The sequence below is a fragment of the Oreochromis niloticus genome, linkage group LG15 (genome assembly GCF_001858045.2).
Source record: "Oreochromis niloticus isolate F11D_XX linkage group LG15, O_niloticus_UMD_NMBU, whole genome shotgun sequence".
In the NCBI taxonomy this organism is placed as follows: domain Eukaryota; kingdom Metazoa; phylum Chordata; class Actinopteri; order Cichliformes; family Cichlidae; genus Oreochromis; species Oreochromis niloticus.
Window position 1 is genome coordinate 35,318,175 of NC_031980.2, and position 24,402 is coordinate 35,342,576.

The 24,402-nt window shown below is 40.7% G+C and overlaps 1 protein-coding gene across 5 annotated transcripts; it reads right to left on the reverse strand.

The window, feature by feature from the left end:
• Window positions 1-1,001: 1,001 nt before the first annotated feature.
• Window positions 1,002-23,894, reverse strand: rubcn (rubicon autophagy regulator). 5 transcript variants are annotated; one of them, XM_025899213.1, is made up of 22 exons: window positions 23,452-23,894; window positions 21,453-21,606; window positions 19,623-19,706; window positions 17,571-17,730; window positions 17,350-17,456; window positions 16,897-17,122; window positions 15,764-16,198; window positions 15,088-15,135; window positions 14,040-14,135; window positions 13,510-13,625; window positions 13,105-13,300; window positions 12,702-12,809; window positions 11,356-11,430; window positions 8,627-8,687; window positions 7,802-7,934; window positions 7,580-7,725; window positions 7,169-7,233; window positions 6,840-7,078; window positions 6,479-6,540; window positions 6,234-6,387; window positions 5,985-6,078; window positions 1,002-3,099 (listed from the first exon to the last, which is right to left on the reverse strand). In XM_025899213.1, exons 1-22 carry the CDS (start codon window positions 23,487-23,489, stop codon window positions 2,963-2,965), a joined length of 2,934 nt encoding a protein of 977 aa, XP_025754998.1. In that variant the 5' UTR covers window positions 23,490-23,894; the 3' UTR covers window positions 1,002-2,962. The 5 variants fall into 5 exon arrangements, with proteins under 5 accessions (XP_025754998.1, XP_025754997.1, XP_025755000.1 ...); XM_025899212.1 differs by having other exon boundaries at window positions 7,802-7,937; window positions 23,452-23,893; XM_025899215.1 differs by lacking the exon at window positions 11,356-11,430 and having other exon boundaries at window positions 23,452-23,893.
• Between the last annotated feature and the right edge of the window lie 508 nt (window positions 23,895-24,402).

The window sequence follows — 24,402 nt, forward strand, 5'->3', positions numbered from 1 at the left end:
CAGTTTGAGGTTATACCGCCGCCCCGAGCACTCCTGATCTTGGAAGCTATGCAGGGTTGGGCCTGATTAGTACCTGTATGGGACCACCAGGTAATGTAAGCTAGAGCAGGCTGTCCACCAATCAGCTTTGATTTGCAAACCACTTCAGTAATGAATCCCAAATTCGCTCCAAATGCATCCATCAGTGTGACTGAATATAGTTAGATATCACCTAAGGCAGTCATTTCCTAAGGCAATCATTTCCTATCACCACACCAGCAGAAAATGTCTTTCTGCTGGGTTTTCATTCATTTTGATGTTCTGATGACTTGATTCTTCATTAACAGCTTCACTTTTGCAAATTAAGATTTTTTTTTTTTTTTAATTAGATCAATAGACAATAGATTAAAGTAGATCAAAAATGAAAGTAGGCTCAAAAAAAAAGAAGAACAATAGCAATTAATTTTTTCTGATTATTTATTCATTTTCAAAATTACTTTGCTTTATTATGTTCGTTCAGTTTTTTTTTTCATGGCAATTTTAAATCAAATTACAAAACCCAAGTCATAAATTTCTTCAGGATTCCAAAATAATCATAATCAGAGTTTTCAAACAGAAAAATCTATCAGATTTTGGAGCCACGTTTTCCTATAGACTCTTATAGGAATCAAACCAAAAAGATAATCATTTGAGTCACCCTAGAAATAGGATTATGGCTTATTAAAGTCTCAGAAGTGCATTTAAAATTACACATTCCTATTTATTTAAACTGCATGTAAATTACATATATGAAGGATTTAAATTAACGTTCAAAATGTGTTATTGTTAATGATCTCCTGTAGTCGATCTGGAGTACCTTTACGACCCACCAGGGGGCGCCAACCTATAGTTTTGCAATCACACACAAAAACCCCCAAAACAAAACAAAAAAACCAAACAAAAACAAACCACAACCTCTGGGTCTTGGCAGCTGTGACTCTGATGTATTAAATATTACTGATTATGAACATACACAGCAGATAAACTTCTAAGACTTCTGTTTATTAATTTTTCTTGGTAAATAAAAAGTGTCATTCTTCATTTGATGAACAGTCTAGCCAGTCATTTATTATCAACATGATTACAGAACCAAAGCAAATGAACACACAATCATAATAATCAACTTTTTTAATAACATACATTTGGATCTGTAGTGCACTGTAAGGCTCCTTCGTTCCTCCATGTTAAAGGCAAAAAACACAATAATCGTCATCTAAATGGAGGTTTGTCCGTAGAGCTGAGCAGTCACTTGGTTCAGTGTTTCTTCTAAAAAGCATCTCGAAATTCAAAAATCAGTCTTTCTGGCAGTTTTTGAGGACATAAATATTTCATCCTTATGTGCCCAAAACCTCAACTTCTTCAAATCTACAGATGGGATACATAAACTCTGGAGTTTTATCTAGTCTATCGAAGGACTTGAGGACTACAAATGCGATCAATTCAGCTTACAACAGAGCCACTAATCAGACATTTCTATTCCTCTGTGCGATGCTCAGTTTGCAAAAAAGTCATCAAAATGAAACGATCAGAGTTATAAAGATATTTTTGGTTCAACTACTGAAATTCCTCATCTGCTACCGATGATCACGGCACTCTCATACAAGGTCAGAACCTACAGCCTGTTACAGTCAGTTTAAACAGTTAAAGGAGACTCCAAGCTAGCAGTCCCATTGGAAGGAATTGCACTCGCACACAACTCTGTGTTAAAACAGTGAACCGTCGTGTTTACTTTCAAACTGCTGGAAGAAAAAAATAAAAATTTAGCCCAAGAAGTGATAATGGTATGTCTCTTCTACCTCGTGGATCTTATTTGTTGAGAAACTCAGCTGGCAGGAACTTTTAAGACTGTTCAAGATCAGGGTTCATGTTCCTGACACACATCTAATCTAATTCACCCAAAGAGTGATGTCCCACCCTCACCCCCTCCAACAAAAACATGGGATCAGTGCAATTAACCAAACCTTCTCCAATATTCCAAATTCTACAACGAGCAGCCGCGTGCCAGTTGGGCTACACGCACAGCAGGTAGACATGTGCACAAATAAACACAAGCACCCACACTCACGACACACCTCTCTCCAGTAACCAAATGCACACAAAGCAGCAGCAGCACAAAAAAAATTATTTAAAATACTCTCAATGCTGATTTGAAACACCTCCTCTGAAGTGTTTTAAATGCAGCTTTGTCCAAGAGGCACACAAATGTGTGTAAAACGGCTAAAATCGGGACAGTAAGGAGCGAGGAAGAGAGAGCATTCATGGGTTATTTTAATACAGTGTCTTAACTGGGAAACTGATCAGTTCTTCAAGAAAAAAAAATTAACGTTTTGCAATCCCAGTTTAAATATTTAAAAAAGAAAAATGGGGACTTTCTGACAGGTCGAGAATCTTTGGCTCTTTTCACACATGAAACTACAACATGAGAGCATCAAACATCTGTGTAAGGCAGCACGTTTTCTTATTCACACACAGCGATTTTATTAATTCAGGAATGATTCAGCACAGCTGAAACAAGAAAGGCGCCCTCTTTTAAAACTCACTTTGGAGCAACAGAAGCACTACCATACGGAGACGCTGGCAAGAATTTTTAGTTCGTATTTACAAGGAAATTTAAATAAAGTCATCAGCAAAGGACAGACAAATCTAATCCAATTGCCAAATCAGGGAGATGATTTCTAAAAATCACTACCATTCTAGCAGGATGCATTCTTAGAGTAAAGTGCATGTCTAAAAGAGATTCACCGGAAAAATCAACACCAGCCTTGGTCCTCTTTCTGAGTGATGCGGCTGCCCTGATGTAGTAAAACCTGCATTGCGAAGGCGCCGTCTCCCCGAGTTACAAAGGCTGGAGCGGAACGAGAGATGGTCAGCCACTACAATCATGGTCGTGTTGTGCTTCTCCTCCTCCTTCTCCTCTTTCTCTGAGGCTCCCCTGTTGCAAGCTTTAAGCCCCACCTCCCTCATCTTCCTGCTCCTCCATGTTTTTGCGTGCCATCCTCTCTCTCCGGTCTGCCAGCCGCTGGCAGCGAGGACAGCCTTTACCTGTGCGGAAGCAGGTGCGGTGGTAACACGCGTGGCAGTCTGAAAAAAAAGGGGAGAGAAAACATTTTTTTTTTTTTTTTTAAAAGAAAGCCAGTTTAACAGAGCTCATGTGTCATCTTAACAGGAAAGCAACACCTGCGCATTGTAAACCAGTTTAACTAGTTTCATCTTTGGACTGCACAAACAGCAGCCAATCACAATCAGAGCTGAGGCAGGATGGGTGGAGCGGGGAAGGTATAAAAGGCGCAGAAGAAAAAGGCAGAAAGCCACAGGGAGCAGGTATGTCAGGCAAGTCATATCCCGGGATAAGCTCAGCTCAAGGAAACCTGTCCAGACACGTCCTGTTTCATAACTCAGCCTCATTCCCATAAGATGCTCTAACAGAGGTGTCTTTTTTTCTGTTGATGATGGACTCATGAAACAACAGGCAACTCAAATTCAAAAACAATGTTTATTTTATGATGACATAAAATAAAATCAAGCTTAAATTATAGCAATCAGAAGCAGAAGCAACTAAAAAGCATAAATTACACATTCAATCGGATTCACCTCCGCACGTTAAAGTAGTTCCTTTGACAAAAGTCTAAATAATAAAATAAAAGGGTTTAAAAACACAGACAGGCGAGGCAGCGTAGCAACAACTGCAGCAGAGAGTCCAGATTTACATGACTCTTCTTCAGCCGACTTCACACATGAACAAAGGGAATGAAATCACCAGCTCAGGTGGAACACGTGCGAGAAGACGACTCTGACAAACACAAACACCGACCGAAACGAAGCATGCAGAAATGTAAACGTTTCAGAGCGATGCACCACTGTAGTTCAGTCGCCACGTTCCCAGGAAAGATCTTAAGAAGAATAAAAGCAGCAACTACTAGGAGCAGCGTCCCTGTCTCAGTGACACACAGCAGCAACACAGAAGCAGCTCAGAGCTCAGAGAGAAAGATGGGAACGTAGAGCGCCAGCACCTCCACAACCTCAGCCAAAAGAGATCCACCACCAAAAAAACTCCCAAAAGCATCTACCCTCCACCAGCACCGTAATAACGGAAACACACCAACACCTCAGTGACAAATAACAACAGTACAACTGTGAAGTGCCTCAGGTGAAAAAGACGGCCGAAATATGAAGGTACGACTACAACATCTAATAATAATTTAACACACAAGATATATTACAACACCTAAAGGGACAGTTCAGCATTTCCTGTGCAGTTAGAGAACACCACTCTTATGTCTGCAAAGTAATATTGAAACTACATATTTAACACTGGATGTAAACACACGAGACCCAACTCGTGCATCTGCAAAGTTTAGAGAAGTTTATAGACCTTTATTATAGGCCGTTATTTTACCTTTAACGGGCAAATATAAGAGTGGTATCAATATCATCATTAAACTCTTGGCAATAAGGATTGCCCAACTTGGTTTCTATAAGACTTGCTGGTTTTGGTAAACATTAATGCACAGCTACACAAGTGTTAACTGCCAAAAATGTGCGTTTGGGGTAGTAACATTTGTAATATCAAGACTGAACACTGTAAAAAACATGTAACTCAAGGGTGGACAAAATTAAATCACCATAAAATAACTGCTTGATAGTCTTATTCAAAGGATAAATAACCGTTAGGCTTTTGGTTAACTGTAATCAGAAATCCATCGCTTGTTCTGGACAAACAGGAGCTAGTTTTAATCCAGCAAATGTATCAAGTTAAACTTTGTCTTTGCTGTGAGCCGATTCCAGTTTTACCCAGGTTTCCTAATCCTTCGTGATCCCAGGACGCAGCCCTCCTTTTTCATGTCCTCCACCTCCCCCTGTGTCATCATCTATGTCGCTTGTCTTTGTGTTCTCCCCTCTTGTCTTATTTTTCTCCCTGCCTTCCCTTATCTTCCTGCCTCTGGTTAACTTCCTGCCTTTGCGAGTTTTATGATTTCTCCAGTTAATCTGCTTCACAAATCCTGATTCTTCTTGGCTTTCCTCCTCAGGGTTTCTCCCTCTTCCTCCATCACTTTCCCCACTTCCACTACTCTGCTCCTTCTCTTTGCTTCTCCCTCTGGAGAAACCAGTTGTCAGCTGATGAGATTCTAACAGTCTCATAACAGGAAGTTTGTCAGCCACAGATTCAGTTTTCCCCGTTCTTTCAGCTTGTGTCCCAGTTTTCTTTTCCTCTGCCGTTCCCCGTGCTTCCTCTGAGGATCTTTTTTTAAACTCTTCATTTCTATCTTCCTCTTTCACTTCTGGTTTCTGCTCATCCTCCACGTCTGTTTTTGAAGAACCTTTGACTCGACTTCCCATCACTGATACCTTGCCACCTCGCTTCCCCTCTTTTCCAATTTCATTTAAACTTTCCACGCTGCTGCCCATTTCTCTATCGCTGTCCCTTTTGTCTCCTTTTGAGATGCTTTTCTTTAATCTGTCTATCTGAAGAACCTTCAAGAAGTTGATTTTTTCCCTTCTTGTATCTCTGTCCTCCTTTTCCTTGCTCCGCTCCCCCTCACTGCTCTCCACCCCACCGTGCTGACCAACGCTTCCCTTGTCATCATGCTCCATCTGTTCCTCCCTCTCTGACTCCCCGCCTCTTGTCATCTCCTGCTCCTCCTCATTAAGCTTATTCCGGGAAAAAGCTTTAACCAGTTTTCCAGCAGTAAAACCTTGAAATAGCCCCCCTTTCTCATGTCTCACTTGTGCTGTGTCTCTTGATGCTTGTCTCACTTCCTTCTGCTCCTTTTGCTCTCCGCTCTTCACCTCATCTACTCTCATCCCTAAATCTTCCTCCCCACCCACCCCCTCTTTCATGCCCATCGCAAGGGCTTTTGCCAGGCTACGAGGCTTGGGGATCTTCCAGTCTGGCCAGGTAAACTGAATGGAGAAGCGGGAGGAAGGCCGTGCACCACCCAGGCCTGCCACCAGCAGAGAGGGCTCACCTTCGCAACGCTGGCACTTGCTCAGGTGGAAAGGGAAGATGATGTCTTTGTCGTTCCCACAGAACTCGCAAACAAAGCCTTTTGCTTGGCACAGCTGGGGATAAGATGAGGGAAAAGGAAATAAGAAAATTTTAGATTAACATGAAAAAAATAAAAAGCAGAGTGTTTGTTGATGTTATTGCCCAAAAGACCAATTTAACTTTAAAAAAAAAATATGCGTTTTATAGAGGAACCTGTTGCTCATCTTACCACACAGTTGGCTACATGCATGGTACCAAGTTTCAGCAGCTCTTTCATTCGGGAACCCAGCTCCCCGTTGCGCACAGCAGTGAGGTCGTTGAGGGAGAAGAGGTGAAAGTCCTCTGTCAGGTGACCCGGCAGGCTGTCGAACTGGTCCAACAAGCTGAGGAGAGAGACATACAGAACCTCAAAATAAGTTTGTTACCAGGTTTTATGAAATGATCGTAAACTACAAGAAAGCAGAGATCTCTTACTCTTTAGCAAGGCGACATGTCTTGAAGAGATTTTTCATGTGAAAGAGCTGCATCCTCAAAACCTTTATAGCACATTAGAAAATGATGTTTACTTCACTGTGCATGAGAAAAATACAGTCTTACAAGTCGTGTTTTACTGTATGGTGCAAAAGTCTCAAACCACCCCTCATCGCTTTATATTTTCCAGGAAAATCAGAAGTATGTGCAGTAATTTATTGAAACACATGCAAAAATATATGCAAATACAGGATATAAGATAAAGACAGAGTGTGAATTATTGCGAACACTCTTTCTTAATGATATTGCATGGTGGTGATGTTAGTCTGAACGTGATTAATGTCACTGCTGCCTCTGAACTCACCCGAACAGTCTCCAGAGATTTGTTTTTCTTGTACAGCCCGCTGTTGATATCGTTGAGGTTGAAAAGCGGATCTCCAGAAATCTTGCTCAGCAGGTCTCGGGCAAAGTTGCTGACATAGTATTTGCTGAAGTCCCACTTCCTCAGCACCCGGCCGGGAACGACTGCCTGAGCGTTTTCATGACAGCACTGGCAGAAGTACCGGCCGAGGTATTCACAGTAACGTAGCCGCTTAATGTAGTCTGAGGTGAGGACAGGTAACAAAAACACAGGGAGGTAAGGATGTGCAAGCAGAACAAGTCCTTTAGCTTTTATGTTGTTGCTGGTTATACCTGGGTCAATGCGGGTGCCACAGCCAGCACAGCGGTAGTTCTGTTTAGCCACAATTATCTTCCTCCTGAAAGACAAGAATTAGTTAAAAAAAAAATGCAAACTGCAAACAGTTGTGTCTCTTACTTGATTACTGCATGTCTGAAATGATTAATAAATATAAGCATATCTTTAAATTTTCTGTGAAAGAGCCCACACTCATCACCATTATTCCTGAAAAATATAAATTAATCTGACTGGTGCTCACAGAACCCTAATTTAGACTTTTCTCCTCCACCTACTGTATCCACTTTAATCCCTGCAGTAAGCTTACCCCTATAATTTTACCCTTCTTATTAATATTTTATATGTCTGTGTGTGTTTTCACAAAGATGAAGCAGATACTGAGGGCAGATAACATGATGTGGACTCACTTGGGTGCAGGATGAATGTTGAAGATTATCTGTGGTCGCGGCGGTGCCCACTCGAGGTTACCTCTCACCCGAATCCTTAACTTGTAGATGTCTGCGTGCTCGCCGTCATCGGGAGAGATCGGCAGAGAGTCTGGGATGGGCAACAACTGGGAAACGGCATGATCAGTTGAGTACAATGTTCAATGTCATGTCTGGAAAACTGTAAGCGGCAGGGATATGTACCTTCTGAGGGGCATCCTGTTCTGGGACCAGCCAGTCGAGCTCAGAAGCTGCAGGAAGCTGCATGCCCTCAAACTGCCTGAGTAAACCCATGGCTACTGACTCAGCTGAGTTAGACTGGAGGAAGGAGGGGGTGCTGCTACACACAGGAAAGCAAGACATTTTTTTAAAAAACAGGACAGTAAAATCCACAATCTGATTCATTTTAATAATCAAATTTGGAATTCACTTGATTGATTAAACTAACTAAATTAAGTCAATGGGGTGTGGGAAACCAAAGCATGCCTTGTATTTGGGGTTTTTTCTGTTTTTTTAAGTGACTTCAACTTTGGTCTTCAACTCCAAATAGGCAATGCCCTACTTGCACAGGCAAGTAGAGGAAATACTTTTAACCTTTTTCACTTAGTACCTACTTGGCTCAACTTGACTTGTTGTGATGGAAAATGATCTGCGTACCGCCCAATGTACGTGAGATCGTTACAGCAATCCAGCTGAAAGTCCAGTGGCAGTCTGTTGATGCCACATTTTCCGATCGTTTTAGATTGTTTGGAAGCTCGGCTCAGCAGGTAATAAAAAGGTAGCAGGTACTACCACCTAATAGAAAACCCTGAAAACCGAGTCGAGTCGAGCCGACCCCAGTAAGTACTAGAGGAAAAGGGCTATTTGAAAATTGCTGTGGTTGGGCCAGTGGCTATTATAAAGGGGGTCGGGAAACCCTGTGTCCTTGTTGTGATTGGTCCGTCTAGATAGACGATGTGGTAGTGAGCCAGTTTTTGAAGAAAACTGACAAAATTATGATGTAAAGAGAAATGAGAAACATGTACTTACAATGAATCTGAGCTGAGAAAAGATCTGCCGCTGGAGCTTACACTGGGCTTTATGTCCGCATCTAGAAGATACAGCGAAAAGGTAAAGGAGATTTGACCAACTGAAAACATAAAGTAGCAGGACTCATTTTAATCCAGCAGCCACAGACAGCAAAAACAACTTTTTAAAAGGGTGATTTTTTTGTGTCAGATGATACATAAATTTGTCTAGAGAGGGCTTCCAAAGGCTTGCAAGCAGCTGGAAGATTGGATGGCGTTTCTTTGGTTTGTTGCCACTATTTGCTACAGCAAAGCAGAGTTGAACAATGTGTGAAGAAATTAATCAAAAAGGTTGAAGATTAAAAAGTGAAACAAATTGAGGAAGATAAATTTGACCAAAATATCATCTCTTCTCTTCTCATTCAAGCTAATTTTAAATTCAATTAAGCAGAAAACATGCAGTGAAAGCTAAACAGTTTCAATAATATCACTAAAACATGTGTTCTTAAAAAAAGAAAAGAAACTAGGGGGCAAAGACAAAAGCAGCACAGGTTTGGCAGAACAGGAGACCGCCTGCATGGATTTACCAGTTTCTTTCAGGATCAACATTCCTGTTTGCTCATATGAGCCCAGGTTACAGCCAAAATTTCAGGATTGCAGGCAATTAAAGTTGGTGCAGAACAGATAAGATGGATTTTAAAAAAATCTTTTGATTATGTGTGTTATAATAGCTCCTACTAAGCAAACACAAGACCTACAGATACAAAGGTCTGACTGGTTGCATTTGTTCTGATTGATCGATGCGATTAAAAATCATTGTGTGAATGTGGAATTTTCAATTAGTGGCACACAACGTAAGTCATGTGAGCATAGAAGCTCTGACAACTGATTTTTTTGATCAGTCTGTGTTCAGAGGAGTGAGTTGCAATTACAGCACAGTTAGAAAGCTGATTAGATTTGTGGGGATATTTTAATCAGTGGTGTTAGCCAATTTCGTTGCCTTCTCTTTAAACTGGGCATTTTCAGGAAAATGCTATGAGAAAATTAAGGCTGCGATGTCTAAATGAAATTCCCCTAAGAGATAACCACTTCTTTGTCACTCCTCCTGAAGTGTACCTTATAAGGAATAATCCTAGTACCAGTCTGGTTACTGAGCCAACTTCTTTAAATATGAACACATGGTGAGAGGACGCATGTGTGATAACACCTGGTTGTCACTGGACACATGTTGGAAGTAATGAATAATGACTGGGATGAATGGATAGATGGATGAATAAGTGATAACCTCAAATGTACGGCCACAGGATGCAACTGGTTAACTCCCTTGTCTCCTTCCGAGAGCCTCTTTAAACAGGTACAGGCACATTCGTCTTCCTGCACCACCAAAACCCCGGAGCATTGAGCAACAAGCACTAACACAAAAAGCCAAGAGCACAGTTTCACTGAGGTGAGGAGGCAGGTGGCTCATCTCCAAACTGACAAGTTCTTGTAAAGAGATTAGATACTCTACACAACAAGGAAAATAAAATAACTGGAAATATGAGTGAGTATGAGATTGAGCCATTAGCATCACAACTGTGTTTGGTTTTTAGTTATGGAAGGAAACTGCATGTTGCTACTGCTTAGAGTGGTTATCCAGCACTCTATCATATGCAATGATTTGCAAATTTTATAAACTTGTATTTTATTCTTAATAGAACAAAACACACCAAGTGCTTAAACTGAGACATATTATATACATAAATATTAACTCGTTTTGATTTGATGGCAGCAACATCTCAAAAAAGTTTGGACACAGGAAACAAAAGGCTGAAGCCTAAGTGTTTCTAACCTATTTTGTCCACTTGACCAAATACGAGATGGAGACCACCCAGCTTGTTGTCAGCACTCATTTCAAACAATGGTATGCGAGTGCATTAGTGCCTATGGAATTAGCAGCTTGTATATCAGCCATCAGACCTGAAAGGTATACACAGGTTTTAGAGCAACATATGCTCCCATCAGGATGACTTGTTTTTCAGAGAACACCTTGAATATTTCAGCTAGATGTTGCAGACTCCATGTTCTGAACTGGCCTGTCTGCAGTCCAGATCTTGGAGCGTAATGAAACAAACAAAAAAATAAATACATACAAGTACAACAAAGACAACTGAGGACTGGAGAGCAGCTATTGTGAAATGATGAAGGGATGCTATGCGCCAGTAAAATTAAAAATGATCTTAAAAATGTTACATAATCTCAGTTTAAACACTTGACATGTTGTCCAAGTTTTTTTGTAAATAAGACTTACAAATCTGTATGTTCTCTTTATTTACATTTTACACAGATCCCAACTTTTTTGGAATTTGGTTGTAAATTAAACCCAGAAATATATCGTCAATTTTTTTAATGGCTTTGCTGCACAGCCTGCATAGCTCTCAATTAAATACTTAAAAACTATAAAAGCAGGTAAAGATAAGATATTACTGCAAAACCTTACATGCACAATAGTATAAAAATTAGTGGTTGAAGCTGGGTGAAATGGAAGTTTAAAAAAAAAAAAAGAAAAAAAAAAAGTATTAATATGAAACTAAAACAGTAAGTAGCGCGGCAATTATGCATGACCCACATCCAGCACAGTTACAGCGATTAATGAAAGAAGGTTTCTCAGTTTGGAGCAGAACCACCAGCTTCCTCTCAGAGGAGCACAGCCACAGAAAACTGCCTGTAAGTAGCTGTGGAGCCACGCCCACCGCTCCAGCCCGCAGATACCTGAGAAGAGGGAGGCGAGTGACAGGGAGAGGCCGTTCTGAGACATCGCCAACAGGGACTGACCCTCACAGCCATCTGAGAGACACAAACTGTCACCACATGCATACATTTTCACACTCCACAGAGTGTGTATCAGTGCCACACGCAAACATTACACTGCACTGCCGCATCCAGAGGAGCATGTACATGTGGAAGTCATGCAGGTACACAGGGCGAAAACACATGAAATGATTTTACTCCAATCTTCTCCTCTGACATCAACAAGGCTTCTTAACTCAGAGAAATGCCACGCACTGAATATTTTCTCCTTTTTTAGAAAAGTTTCAGTAAGATTGCAACAAGTTAGCAGTTTCTCCTAAATACCTTTCTTCCCTCTTCTAATGCTCAGTTTCAACCTCACAGAATTACAGCTAACCAGCTTAATATTTTCATTATAAGTAGTTTAACAGGTATATTGAATTAAAATGGCTGGTGAGTTTATATTCTGAGGAAACAGCAAATATTTTAGTTCTAGGTAAGATAACGTTATTAGTAATACTACACAAAAAACAAACAAACAAAACTGCTGCTTCATTATTGCAAAAGCAGGAATACATGCAAATGTATTGCAACAACCAGCAAAGAGAGTCTGTAACAAGCACCAATACTAAGAGACTAAAGTAAAGCTGAGTTGGAAATGATATCAGGTCGACAGATGAATAACTAAATATCGGCTTCATAGCATCTGTCCATGATTGTAACTTCCTGAGCACTTTGGGGTCAACGTTTCTTTTCCCCCCACCAACCAACCTAACCAATTCTTCTCTGCTAACATTTAGTTAAATGTTAGAGGACAGCCCTACTGTTAGCAGAAATCCCAAAGATGTTAATTTCCAAGTACAGTTAAATACATGTAAATACATTCATACATAAAACCCACCAAGACACAAGAAAAACCGCAACCCTTATTAGCAGAATCAAAGCAATTCATAGACTACTGTTGTTTGTTGTATGAGAAATATGACAGACTTCCTAGAATAGCTACGCCTTTCAAAATGAGTATGACTATAAAAATCCTTAGTGTGTGTGATCACATGACTTTAACAGCTATATATAAATGGCAACAGCAGAAATAGCAAGTATTATGTGGCCTCTACGCTCAGACATTCATATTTAGGGTCTTTGGTGAAATGTGACATGCTTGGTGAGCAGACAGGCTGATGAAGAGGTTATGAATTATGACCAGAAAGTGAATTAATGGATTCAATGATGAATTATAAAATCTAGAAATAAAACTAATAATTATTCCAAAATATATATATTTGCTTATTTAGCCCCCCCACACTGTTCTGTCATTCTCTCTCTACCTCGCAGTTCACACTCCTCCACCTCCTCTGCTGAGCCCGAGTCAGACAGGCCCTGGGAGGAGTCCTGAGAGCTCCTCCTGGAGCCTCCACTGTCAGTGGAGTGAAAAGCTGCACAAAAGAAAGGAAACAAAAATAAACAACGTGTACAATTAAAACTATTTCATAGATGGTTTCTCTAGTATTTTTGTGGTCCATCTGTATATGTAAGGATCTATTAAAAGCTGGTACTTATTTAAAGATCTGTGCATCAGTGAAAGCTACTTTTAATTAAACAGACACATTGTTTAGGAAGATTGACAACTAAAAAGCTCTCGCTCTACTGAGAGACCTAGAATCACACCAAGGAAGTACGGTGTCTATGTACAGATGACAAAAGGATTTCATGTAACTGATGTTTGCACACCGTGTTGGGAGTTTGCGGATGGCGGCAGACGGCTGCGTCTGATCTGCTGCCTCCGCAGGCGAATCTTCTGCTTCAGCTGCTGAATCTCGCTGTCACTGTCTCCTTCCTCCTCGCCCTCCTCCTGACGCCGCATGTTGCATTTCATCAGCTCAATGGCTGCAATAAGCGACTCGGAGATGCTGAAATGGGCATTTTCCTGCAGCACACAGAGGTAATTAAAAAACATTCAGAGGCAGAAACTAGAATAGAAGAATATAATAGAATAGAATAATCTTTTAAGTGGGAAATTTGGTTGTAATTATCATCATATCTTGACCCATAATTTCTACATTTTTCTCCATTTCAATGTGTGCATTATGTTTGCACTGAGATACAATTTACATTTGCAATGAATTAAGCTCTGACCTTCTCAAGGTCTGCACAGCTGCCAAAGTCCTGCTCTGACAGGTAGCTGATGAGGCTCTGCCCCTCTGACGGCCTCCTGAACATCCCCTCTGAGGTACTGCTGTACTGGGACCCATCTGAAGTAAACAAAGCATACACAGTTAAACACAAATCCATAAAAGACATTTACACACTGCACTGGAGTTTAAGTGTCATAATGCTGCTTACAAATCAAAAGGTTCTGATTTTTGGCTGCCAAAAGAAACATTTTTTAATTAATGTGTTGGTCAAGACAGATTTACTTTTATCAATTTTACATAATCTTGGACAACTGCATTTTGAATAAACAAAACTAATAAAAAAAAAAACAAAAGCCGAGGGTTCCTGACTACAAAGGCCATTTAACTTATTTGCTTTTTCTAATGGATGTTTTTAGGTCTCCCATTTTATGTAAAAATGTTTAAGCAAACCTTGCTTCAAGAAACAGAAACCTGAATAAATGGGAGATGGCAGCTGACATATGCGTGTCAGTATTCACACAGAAAACTCACGAGACTCCATGTAAAGAGAACTGGATGTGCTGGTATCGCTGTGCTGAGGTGAGAACGGGCTGTAGTCTTTCATGCAGCAGTCCTCGCCTGCTGATTCTGAGACACACACACAAAAAAAAAAGTATGTGTGTTAATACCTTTTTATCATCAAGAGTCATTCACCTCATTACGGTATTCTTTTAAAAGAAATGGATGCAAACATGCTTGAGTGCAGGAAAAGCAGCTGGTTAAATGCTTTGTGTTGGACAATGACATCTAAGGCTATTGTGTAGTGTATGGCTACACTGAAACAAAAATGTGGCTTTGAGTGCCAACCAGCCTAACTGCAGAGTGAAACAGAGGTAGTCTGTATCACTCAGTGACCCACTTTTACTTAAAGGCTACAAACTTACATTATTTACACTTTTATTGCTTTGCAAGTGTAAACAATACTGCATTAAAGTTATGTTTTGCGTTGGGAATCTTCCTCTGTGTGAGCTTCAGAATTTATATTAAAACTTCAAAACAACAGAAGAAAAGACAAGACTGCATGATTCTTTGAATAAAATACTGACACGTGGTCTTAGGGAACCTTTATGGTCGCCGGTTACCCCCATCACACTTCAGTTGAAGGCAATTTTGCTTTTTGGGTTCTCAAATAGACGGGACACTCCCAGGTATTTAACCTCTAATGGGGCTGTAACATTGACTATTCTGAGAGTCATTGACCCACCTCACTATCATGCGAGTTGTTGACCCACCTCACTATCATGCGAGTCGTTAGGGTCACATGAGCCAAGGTGTGAATTGTAATAGAGTCCAAGAACAAAAGAAAACAAAGTGATAAAGTGGGACTTTTTCACACCAGTCTGATTTGGTTTAAATAAACAAATAAGAAGAAAACAGTCCTTAAAAATCAAAAACAAATGATGGGCTGAAGACAAGAGTGGAGAATAAGAGGGATGGAGTTCTTCGCCATGCACACAAACAACATTTCTTTTTCTTTTTAAAAAAAGGGAGGGGAAATGAGAATTCATGTGATGGAGTACAGTGAAACTGCACCGCCAACCTGCTACCGGGTCCTCTATTATTATGGTGATTTTTCTGTGGCCCCCTCCTTTATGCAAACAGTAGAAGGGAGAGATAAGAGAAGGACAGAGCAGAAGAAGAGATGATTAATTCAAGCCAAGAATGGGGAAACAGTCTGAGCAAACAGAGCTGATATTAACTGGGTGAAAGCTTTAAAACCTCAGACAGGAAGCGTGCAAGAACACCGCCTAACCGCATATCAGAAAGCTGTGAAAAACACAAATACTATGCAGGTAGAACAACAGCTTAACCTCACCCTTAACTGCATTAGTCAGGTACATTAGTCTGCTACTTACAGTAAAATTAGGGTTAGTTTAATTCTGAAAATGACTTAAACTCTTCAGAAATTTACAAACTCGCTCCAGAGAAACACACCAGACAATTACAAGTAAATACCACAAGTACTACAGACCATGTTGTGATCTATGAACATGCAAAACAAAGTGACTAAGCAAGAAGTGAAGTGGCTACCAGCTGAAGCTGAACTTCACCACTTTAGGAAGTATTACAATCAGTTTTGGAGTAAAAGTTTATCTTTTGAATGTTTCTCATAGGAAAGAGACGTTCCTTAATTAAACAGAAAATTGCTATACACTGTAATTTAAATAAATAAAACAATCCCTTCCAAAGTGAAACTCTTAAAATCTCTTACTCACCATTCCTGAGTTTCTGATTGACCCCTGTGTCAGAGAATGATCGAGTGTGTCCTTTGAGCCCCCTCCCCGGCCCCTTCTGGCCCTCTGAAAAAGATGAACGCCTCTGCGGGGCCTGTGTAGTGGAACTCCGCTGCAGGGATTGGTCCGTGTTCTCCCCCCGCTCGCTGCTGTGGGTGGAGCTTTGGGAATTACGTCGACCGTTGCGTTGCCCGAGGTTACCGATGGCCAAATACTCTGGACCATCGTCAGAGTCACCGCCGCCACCGTACTCGTCGGCCTCGGACTGAAGGAAGGAGGATGTGGAGTTGGTGTCCGTTAATGAGATGGAAGGGATGGACGCTGAGCCAGGTGGGGGCGACGCACCTCGTGCGTTCTCCCCCGGCCTGGTGACAACCACCCATTGAGATTCCAGGCTGCTGGTTTGAGAGGTAGTGTCTGCAAGACAAATGAGAAAGACTAAGATTTGTACTCGTGTTTTGCTCATGGGTTTTTTTTGGTTTTTTTTTTACTACTAATTTCACATATTTAAATTTTTCTCCCAGAATTTTCTGCCCCACGTGGGCTTGCGTATGTACACAAGCATGTCTGTTTTTGTTCATACACACTGAGAGTCTAAAAGTGGTGACACGCTGCAGAGGTTTTAAATCCACTTAAGCCATTTTTTAACCACCCTTGTCCATTTTAGTGAGCACATTCAGCTCAGGACACTGACTTCGCAGGCCGCATCAACACATTCTTCACCAACTGGCTTTGCCCACAAACAATCAGGCCTCTGTACGGTTAACTCAGCCTGCCTATTCACATACAAACTGTAGTGTATTCATAGTGCCTTACCACAAATCCACCCGAGTATACATGCACGCACAGATGACAAAATAGTCACCAACTGCTCTCTGCGTACAACCTCAAAATTCTTCAGTAAAACAGACAAAAACATAAAGTCTGTGAAAATTATTTTTTCTGCTTCTGAGCGAAGTGCTGCAAAATACTGCAGAAACAATGATTAAGCAATGATCTCCAAGCTATTTTCAATATATCCATGAGAATAACAAAGTCAAAGAACAGTGAATATGCCAGGTATGCCACTTTAAGTATCAGAAAAAATAAAACGACAACCCAGCCTCTTTTCTCACTTGTGCTGCTGCTGTTTGGGGATTCAGCTGCTGTAGTGCTCGCAGAGTTTTGGCTGGTGGCGACTGCTTCTCGCAGAGAGCAGTTGGAGGTGGTGAGTCTGCGACTTAGAGATTCTCTGCTGGGAGCCTTGTCGGCGTTCCTCCAGGCTCCACCAGATCCAGGCAAGACACACAGACTCTGGCTCTTCAGTAGCCCTAGGCATGGTGGGGCCTTCAGAGGGGACAGCTGGGCGGTGGAAAGAAAGAGATTTTTATTAAAAGTCAAAGGAGTTTCTTTTCTTTGAAAAGTTAAATCACTTTAACACCACTCATCAAAGATGGGTGATGGTTAAAAACTGAATGATGTGTTTGAGGTGTGGTCAAACTTGAGTGAAACAGCGATGAAAAACCTTTGCACAAGTGACCTTTTCATGAATAAACAGGTGATATGTGCAAAGATGTCGGAAAACCCACCCCGACAGTGTCTACTTGGGCGAGCAGTTTGGGATTATTCTGCTCCACAGCTTCCAGACACTGGAACATGGCGGTCACATGAGGCTCGCTCAACAGAAAAGCATCATCTGAAAGATGGATACAGCACGAGAGAGGGGGGAAAAAGAAGTTAATACAATTTATACACCACAGCAATTTCTAATACAAGTATATCAACCTGGGCTATTATTAACATGGCTCACCATTGTAGTATTTACGCATGTGCCCCAGATGCTTGAGCAAAGGTCGGAGCTGCGCTGACAGCATGTGAACCTGTAAGCTGTGAAGCAGCCAACGCTCAGCCTTGTAGCTTTCACCAGCACTCTTTATCCCACTGCTCAGTACCGGCTCCAGGTGCCTGAACTGAGGATGGAAAGAGAACAGCAGATGGGAAAGTGTTGGCACAGGCTAACACTTTTATATGTCTGTAAAAGCACATTTCCATCTCTAATTATGTGATGAAACTTGTAAACCATCAAAATTTCAGCTGATGAGGCCATAAACATTTCCTTAACTGGATTTTGTTTTTGTGACAATCAGCAAGTGGTGCTGGCTTTGGAGTTCATCCTTGGCGGTTAATTTTTTCTACACCTACCCAGATCTTCTTCTCTTTATTTCAAACTAATTTCTATTGGTAAAAGAAACATGAAGCCAACACCGAGTCAACCTAACTGCTCCTTTTATGAGTTTTCCTGCAATCTTTCCCCATAAGCGTTTCCCACCTGTTGGTCTAAAACTTCGAGAAGGGTTTAGGAAGAAGAGACAGAAGCAGACACCAGGCTTGAAAAGAGAGAAACACAAGTGGAATGTCAGGTGATAAAAAGCAGCACAAAACTAGAGGACGGCAGCTATGAACAACAAACAATCATCACATGGTGATTGCATTATGCCTGAGTGAGCCCTGCTGGTCTGTAACACCAGGGGAATAATGAGGATAACTAGATTACTCCAAGTCCATTTGCTGTTATACAACTCCATTACCCCCTGACAGACAGAACTGGGGTTAAAGGGGGACCGTTTTCCACAACACACTAGGAAACAAAAAGTCAGCAATCAAGCAAGTCTAGTGGCTCTACTCAGGGCATCAGATCATGTGAGTTTTGGGGGGATTTTTCAAGAAATGTATTATAAGGCCCGTGTTATTTTTCTCAAACACATTCTAACATCACTTTATGGGGATTTTCCACAAAAGGGAGGCAGTTCCACAAATCTAGCCCTTCAGGCTTGATGGGACAAGCACACATTACAGGGTAAAACAAAGTAAACTATAATTTTTCCTCCAGAACAGATAAATCCTCCAAATCCAACCTTCGCACTAAAGATGTGTTGGGTTTGTAGTAAACAAATGCTTCTTCTGAGCCTACATTATGTAATTGCTCACTCTTTGCTTTTGCAGCTCTCTCAGGAAACTTGCCATATTTTCAAAACAAACACACAGCAACAGCAACAACAGAAAAGATATAAACAAACGTGTGCATCTCTGGTAGCTGTGAACAAGGATTGGAGAACTGAAACATTAGCTCTTTTTACAGGTTCCACATTTACAGTAAACTAATCAAAAAACACCCAACACTGTTTAAAGCTTTCGAACAAGATGACTCAGAAGTAGGAAACGAGGCGACCCCACTGGGGGAGAAACTTATCTAGAAATGAAAACCACATTAGCAACCAATGTAAAGTAAATAAACTACACATCACACTTAGCATTAAATCAGAGTAGCATATGTTGCTCATAAAGACTGCTAAACAGCAGCTATTAATTATTTAGTTAAGGAGAACCTGAGCCAAAAGAGTGTATACCGTATTTTCAAAATATACATTTTGTCACAATATTTAGGGAAAAAAAATTAAATCACAAGATAAAAACAAAAAACTGCTAAGTTTTTTTGTTAGCAGTAGACTTTAAGATGCTAAATTCTAATTTTTACATTTTTTTGGGGGGGGGGGGTGTCACAGAGAGGATATTTATTATGGTCAACTCTAGCACACAGCTCTGACTGTGAGCACAAAAGCCCCGCCCACCTGAGGTTCAAAATCTCTGTTTGTAAAGGCCAGCCAATCAGAAGAAAGCTGGCTTAAAGGGTGTTAGCGCTAAAGAGCTTGTTTCAGCCAGAGGATGAAATAAGAGTCTGTATCACAGTTTGGAATAAGAAAGAAATTGTACCATGCAAAGAAAGTCTAGTAGAAATATTTATGTGTCAGGAAAGTTTAAAAGAAAAAAAGTTACATCCCAGCTTTAACATGGCTGAGCATACCTGTTCAACGTGGGAGGCGAGCTGTGGGCTGATGTAGCGAACACACCAAACAAACGGCCAATAGTTTCTCTGCTTGTAGTACACCTGCAACACAAGGCCAGAGGCTTGTATGACCCAGTTTCAAAAGTACCAGCTTTAACCAACATAGTAAGTCATTATGAAGAAGGAGAGTTGTGTTCCAATATCGTATTTTCCTTAAATTTTAGAAGTGCAACTGAAAAAAAAAGGAGAAAATATTTATCCAGTTATGTAAAAAGAAAGTTTTGATAAATCAGTTTGCAGTAGTTTGCAGAAACACCTTAGTAACAATAACTTGAAGTTATGATTTTCTGTTTAACTTTATTAGTCTCTCACATTGGTCTGGAGCAGCTTCTCTATAACACTACTTAAGTTCATTGACATTTGCAGGCATTTGTTTATAGACAGCTCTCACGGCTCCACCACAGCATTTCAATCAGGCTAAGATCTGGACTTTGACTGGGCGGCTGCACTACTTTGATTCTTTTCATTTTCAGCCATTCTGTTGTACATTTGCTGCTGTGCTTGGGATTATTTTCGTGCTGCATTACATAATTTTGGCCAGGCTTTATCGTTGGACCAACGGCTTCACATTTGACTCAAAAATTCATTGATATGAGAGTTTAACAACTACAAGGTGTTCCTAATTCTGTGGCTGCAAAATAAGCCCAAATCCTCACAGTTCTTGACAGCTGGTATGAGGTGTTTGCACTGGTATACTGTGTTTGATTTTTACCAGACATGATGACAAAATTCTCCGAAGTGCTCTCATCTGTCCAAAGGACATTGTTCCAGAAGTCGTATGATTTGTTCAGATGTGGTTTTGCAAGCCTAAGCCTTATTGACATGTTCATTTTAGAGAGAAGAGTCTTCCCCTGGTAACGCTGTCAAACAAGCCAAACCTGTTCTGTTCCCCCCCCCCATTATACCATCATTTAGCATTTAACATGCTAACTGACGATCAGACCACCAAAACATTTGCTTGTACAGAGGTCCTCACACTTCCTGATGATCTGTTAATCAAATACATTTGCACCTTGCTGCATCTTATCCTCCTAATTCATGGACGCAGGGGTGTATTTAGATATATCACAAGACTGCACAGTCCTGTGAAAAAGTCTTTTTTTCCCCCCACATGACTGTAAACCACCTGATAAAAAAAAAAAAACAACAAAAAAAACAAACAAATCACACGCTTCCATCCCGGCCAGATTTATTAGGGTTTTATTTTTTTCTGATTAGTTCACATTTGTGTTTCACTTTTGTTTTCAATTTAGTTTGGGGGCAGGTGGTTTCCAAAGCAGGTTTTCCCATTAGCCTGATATGTAGAGTATCTGTCAATACAAACACTTCAGTCAACATCACTCACATAAAACATCCAAAGTCTCAATAAACGCATGCACCAAATCCTCATCAGGCAGGCTGTGTTGATACAGTTGATCAGGTTGATTTAGTTTATAATAACCTAAAACTATATATAGTCAGATTATATAAACAAGCAGTAAGTAAGAAAAATGTAGCTTCTCAGACTTGTCTCTATAAGTTACAGTTACATTCACCTTCAGTGCAACACTGTGTTTTTGTCCCCTTACAGAATCAGATGGCACAGACACAGCACGGGTAATACGATACAAAACACACAGGACGTATCTAGCAAAATCAGCATTCTTTATTTTCCCCCAAGCATGCGAATATGCTGATGTTATTTTAGCAAATGCCATCCTTTTTCTGTTTTGTTTTTTTGTTTTTTTTTCTTAAACAGCTGGTAGATAAGGTTTGTTGTTGTGACCGATATGGGCTTTGTGTGCTGACCTGCTCATTCCTAAGTCCATGGCTGAGGATGTTGTTCATGTCCTTGTGCAGCCGCTGCAAGCCACCATACCGCGACCACACGTTGGGGTTGTTGGTGGACAAGAGGCCCTCCACTGTGGTCTTCAGGCTGGACAGCAGCTTCCAGTGCTCCTTTCTGGAAGGCAACAGGGAAGCAAGAAGAAGTTTAACAAAGAGGAAGGAGGTACAGAGGTTTTGGTGTTGGCAATGTAGCTGATTAATTCATTAATCATCTAAACCAAAATTCTTTTCTCAGAAATAATCAGAAATTCAATGACTTATTGGAAATGCTGAGCATTACTGAATGTGTGAGCAGTGTCATTACATCCCAACATGAACACATGGACTTTTCCTGATAGACAAGAGTCTGTCTATCAGGAAAATTCAGTACTTTTGAACCCATTATTGATGTTATGATACATGACATTCTATATTTTGCGTACAAATGTAAATAAAAGGCAGGTCTTGAACCTAGTGATAGTACCTTCATGAAGGATACTGCAAAACAAATTCATTCATTGACATGTACACCCTGAGCACTGAGTCAACCCTTATCTTTAGGATACAGTCAGCAGTGGAAGGTTGTTTCTCAAAAAAAAAAAAAAAAAAAAAAGTCAGATACTACATAACAGACACTCCCCAAAAGCCATAAACTGCTGGCTCACAGGACTTCCTCATTCCACCTCAGCTCAGCAAGTCAAACTTTACCAGCCGTGCAAAAATGAAAAAATTAAACAAAGAAACCTTCGTGTTACCACTGAGGATGAACTCCTTGATTATAGGAGAACTTAACTGGACATGTGCTCCATGGTGTTAAGTAAATCCAGTAGATAATATAAAAACACAACTGCAACAAAATACAGCAGATTATGTGTTGTAAGGCTGTGAAACCAGACTTAAGAGTTCTTTGATCTAGGATGATATGGCCAAAGACAATCACAACAATTTTTGTTCCTAATAGATCAAAAACAGTATCTCAGGCAGAGACCGTGTGTGAAAGTAGAATGGCCAGCTAGAAAAGTCAATAAAACCTGAAAGAAGCACAACAGTGAACACAAGGTCTTTTCTTAGGCATCAGCAGAATTTCTCAGCAGCAGCAGCAGCATCACGAGTTAAGACACAGAGCCAACTAATCAAATCACATAACATGTGTAACACAGGAGGGGGGGGGGACGAGGCCGGAGGTTAGCGAGCATTCTGCACATACTGCGGAGCGTGGTGCATCTGTGAGAGGGGTGAAGTTATGTAATTAGCACCTCCACATCCAGGGGTAAAATTCCTCTAGACTCGGAGAGATTATTGAGGTTTAGGGATTACCTTCCACTCTTTTATTTGTGCGTGCTCATGCACGAGAAACAGTGGGCTGTGCAAAGAGGATCTGCAAACATGCATCCTTCTAATCTGCTAGGGAAAACAATCCTTGAACTTCCCAAAAGTCTTCCAGTACTTACACGGTCAGTAATTTTACTGATCTTCAGTAAACCTGCATATAAAAACCACCTGTTTAGCTTGCTGATTTCACGCATATTTTAATCGTATTAGACAACAGTTACTTTATGTGGTCAGTTTAGCTGTTAGCACAATCTCACTGTGTGACAGCTAACAGCTCTACCGCTGACGAATAAAAGCCTTTCTCTCGTCTTTCAAACAACGATTCTAACAACGCCATATTTTTACAACACTGTAAATAATAAACCAGAAGACCTTTGGGCTAGAGTCATTAGCTCCAGCCTGTCAAACCTTGGCATGTCAGGTTAGCCTAGCCTAGCTTAACGGCTAATATTGGTACAAGTACTTCACTAGTGTTCATACCTACCTACTTAGCCTGGCATTTTTTGCAGTTAGCTTAGCTTAAATGTGTTCCCTGCTGGTCACCCTTTTAAACGAAGCTCACAGGTAACAAGTGACATAACTCTAGTTGCGTTGTTTATGAAACCATGGGTGTTAGCCGTATACCAACGCTGCCCAACCTGTCACTCACCTGCGCTCCTCCGCTTCTCCCTCTGCCATGATCTCCATGTCCTCCGGGAGGAACCGAGTGCCGTACAAAGCCGCCAGCTTCCCGGAGAATATCCCGTCCTGTTAGGTACAATGGAGATGTATCACAGTAGCAGGGTTGTTTGAAAGAGTCACCCGGACTTAAAGTCTTCCGCCATCTCTACCCTGTCTGTCAGAGCCGTGGATCAAAACAGTGGAGGCCGCATGACCTGCTACCATCATCAGTGGGCGGTGGTGTTCAGCGCAGCTCTGCCCACTATTTAACGTAACAGTGCTTACTTTAAAATAACACCAGATGATACCGCCCTCATTTAATTTGCAAATAATTTAAAAATAATAGGCTCGGTCGTGTTTTATAAACAAGTTTATAAAGAGTTAAAGCTTTCAGGCGGCTGGTGAGGAAAGAGCTTTCTAGAAGACAAGATAGAAACCCGGTCCATGTCGCCACCTGTTGTTACAGAGCAGTACTGCAGGTCTCTATTTTCAAACTGAAACTTTAAAATATTAGCAAAGATTAAACCACATAGCGACAGCAAGGAAATTACCACTGACCATTATAATTTTACAATGCAGTAGACTGAAACATTTACTAAAAGAATAAATTATTATGGTTTACAAGTGACAGCCTAATTCAACATCTAATAAATGAAGAAATTAATTGACACTACACATAACTATATATTTTTTAAAGGCATATATACGAGTCTTTAAACAACGTGAAAAATACAAATAATAATAATTATTATTATTATTTATGGCTGTGACAGTCGCCCCACTTGACCAGTATGTACAATAATAAGAATAGGAGAATCTCTTCCGGTTTAATTTTCAATTAACCTTTATTTAACCAGGAAGATCTCATTGAGAGATTAAAAACCTCTTTTTCAAGGGAGACCTGGCCAAGATAGGCAGCAGCAAGTGTTTCACAGTTACA

Bases quoted from the DNA above. Each gene is read 5' to 3' on its own strand.
- rubcn (XM_025899212.1), bottom strand. From the start codon at position 23,489: ATGGAGATCATGGCAGAGGGAGAAGCGGAGGAGCGCAG. The intron at 7,938-8,626 runs GTAAGTACATGT...TCCTGTGTGTAG, and splicing joins TTTCTCAGCTCAGATTCATT to CAGCACCCCCTCCTTCCTCC. The intron at 7,234-7,579 runs GTGAGTCCACAT...CTTGTCTTTCAG, and splicing joins AACATTCATCCTGCACCCAA to GAGGAAGATAATTGTGGCTA.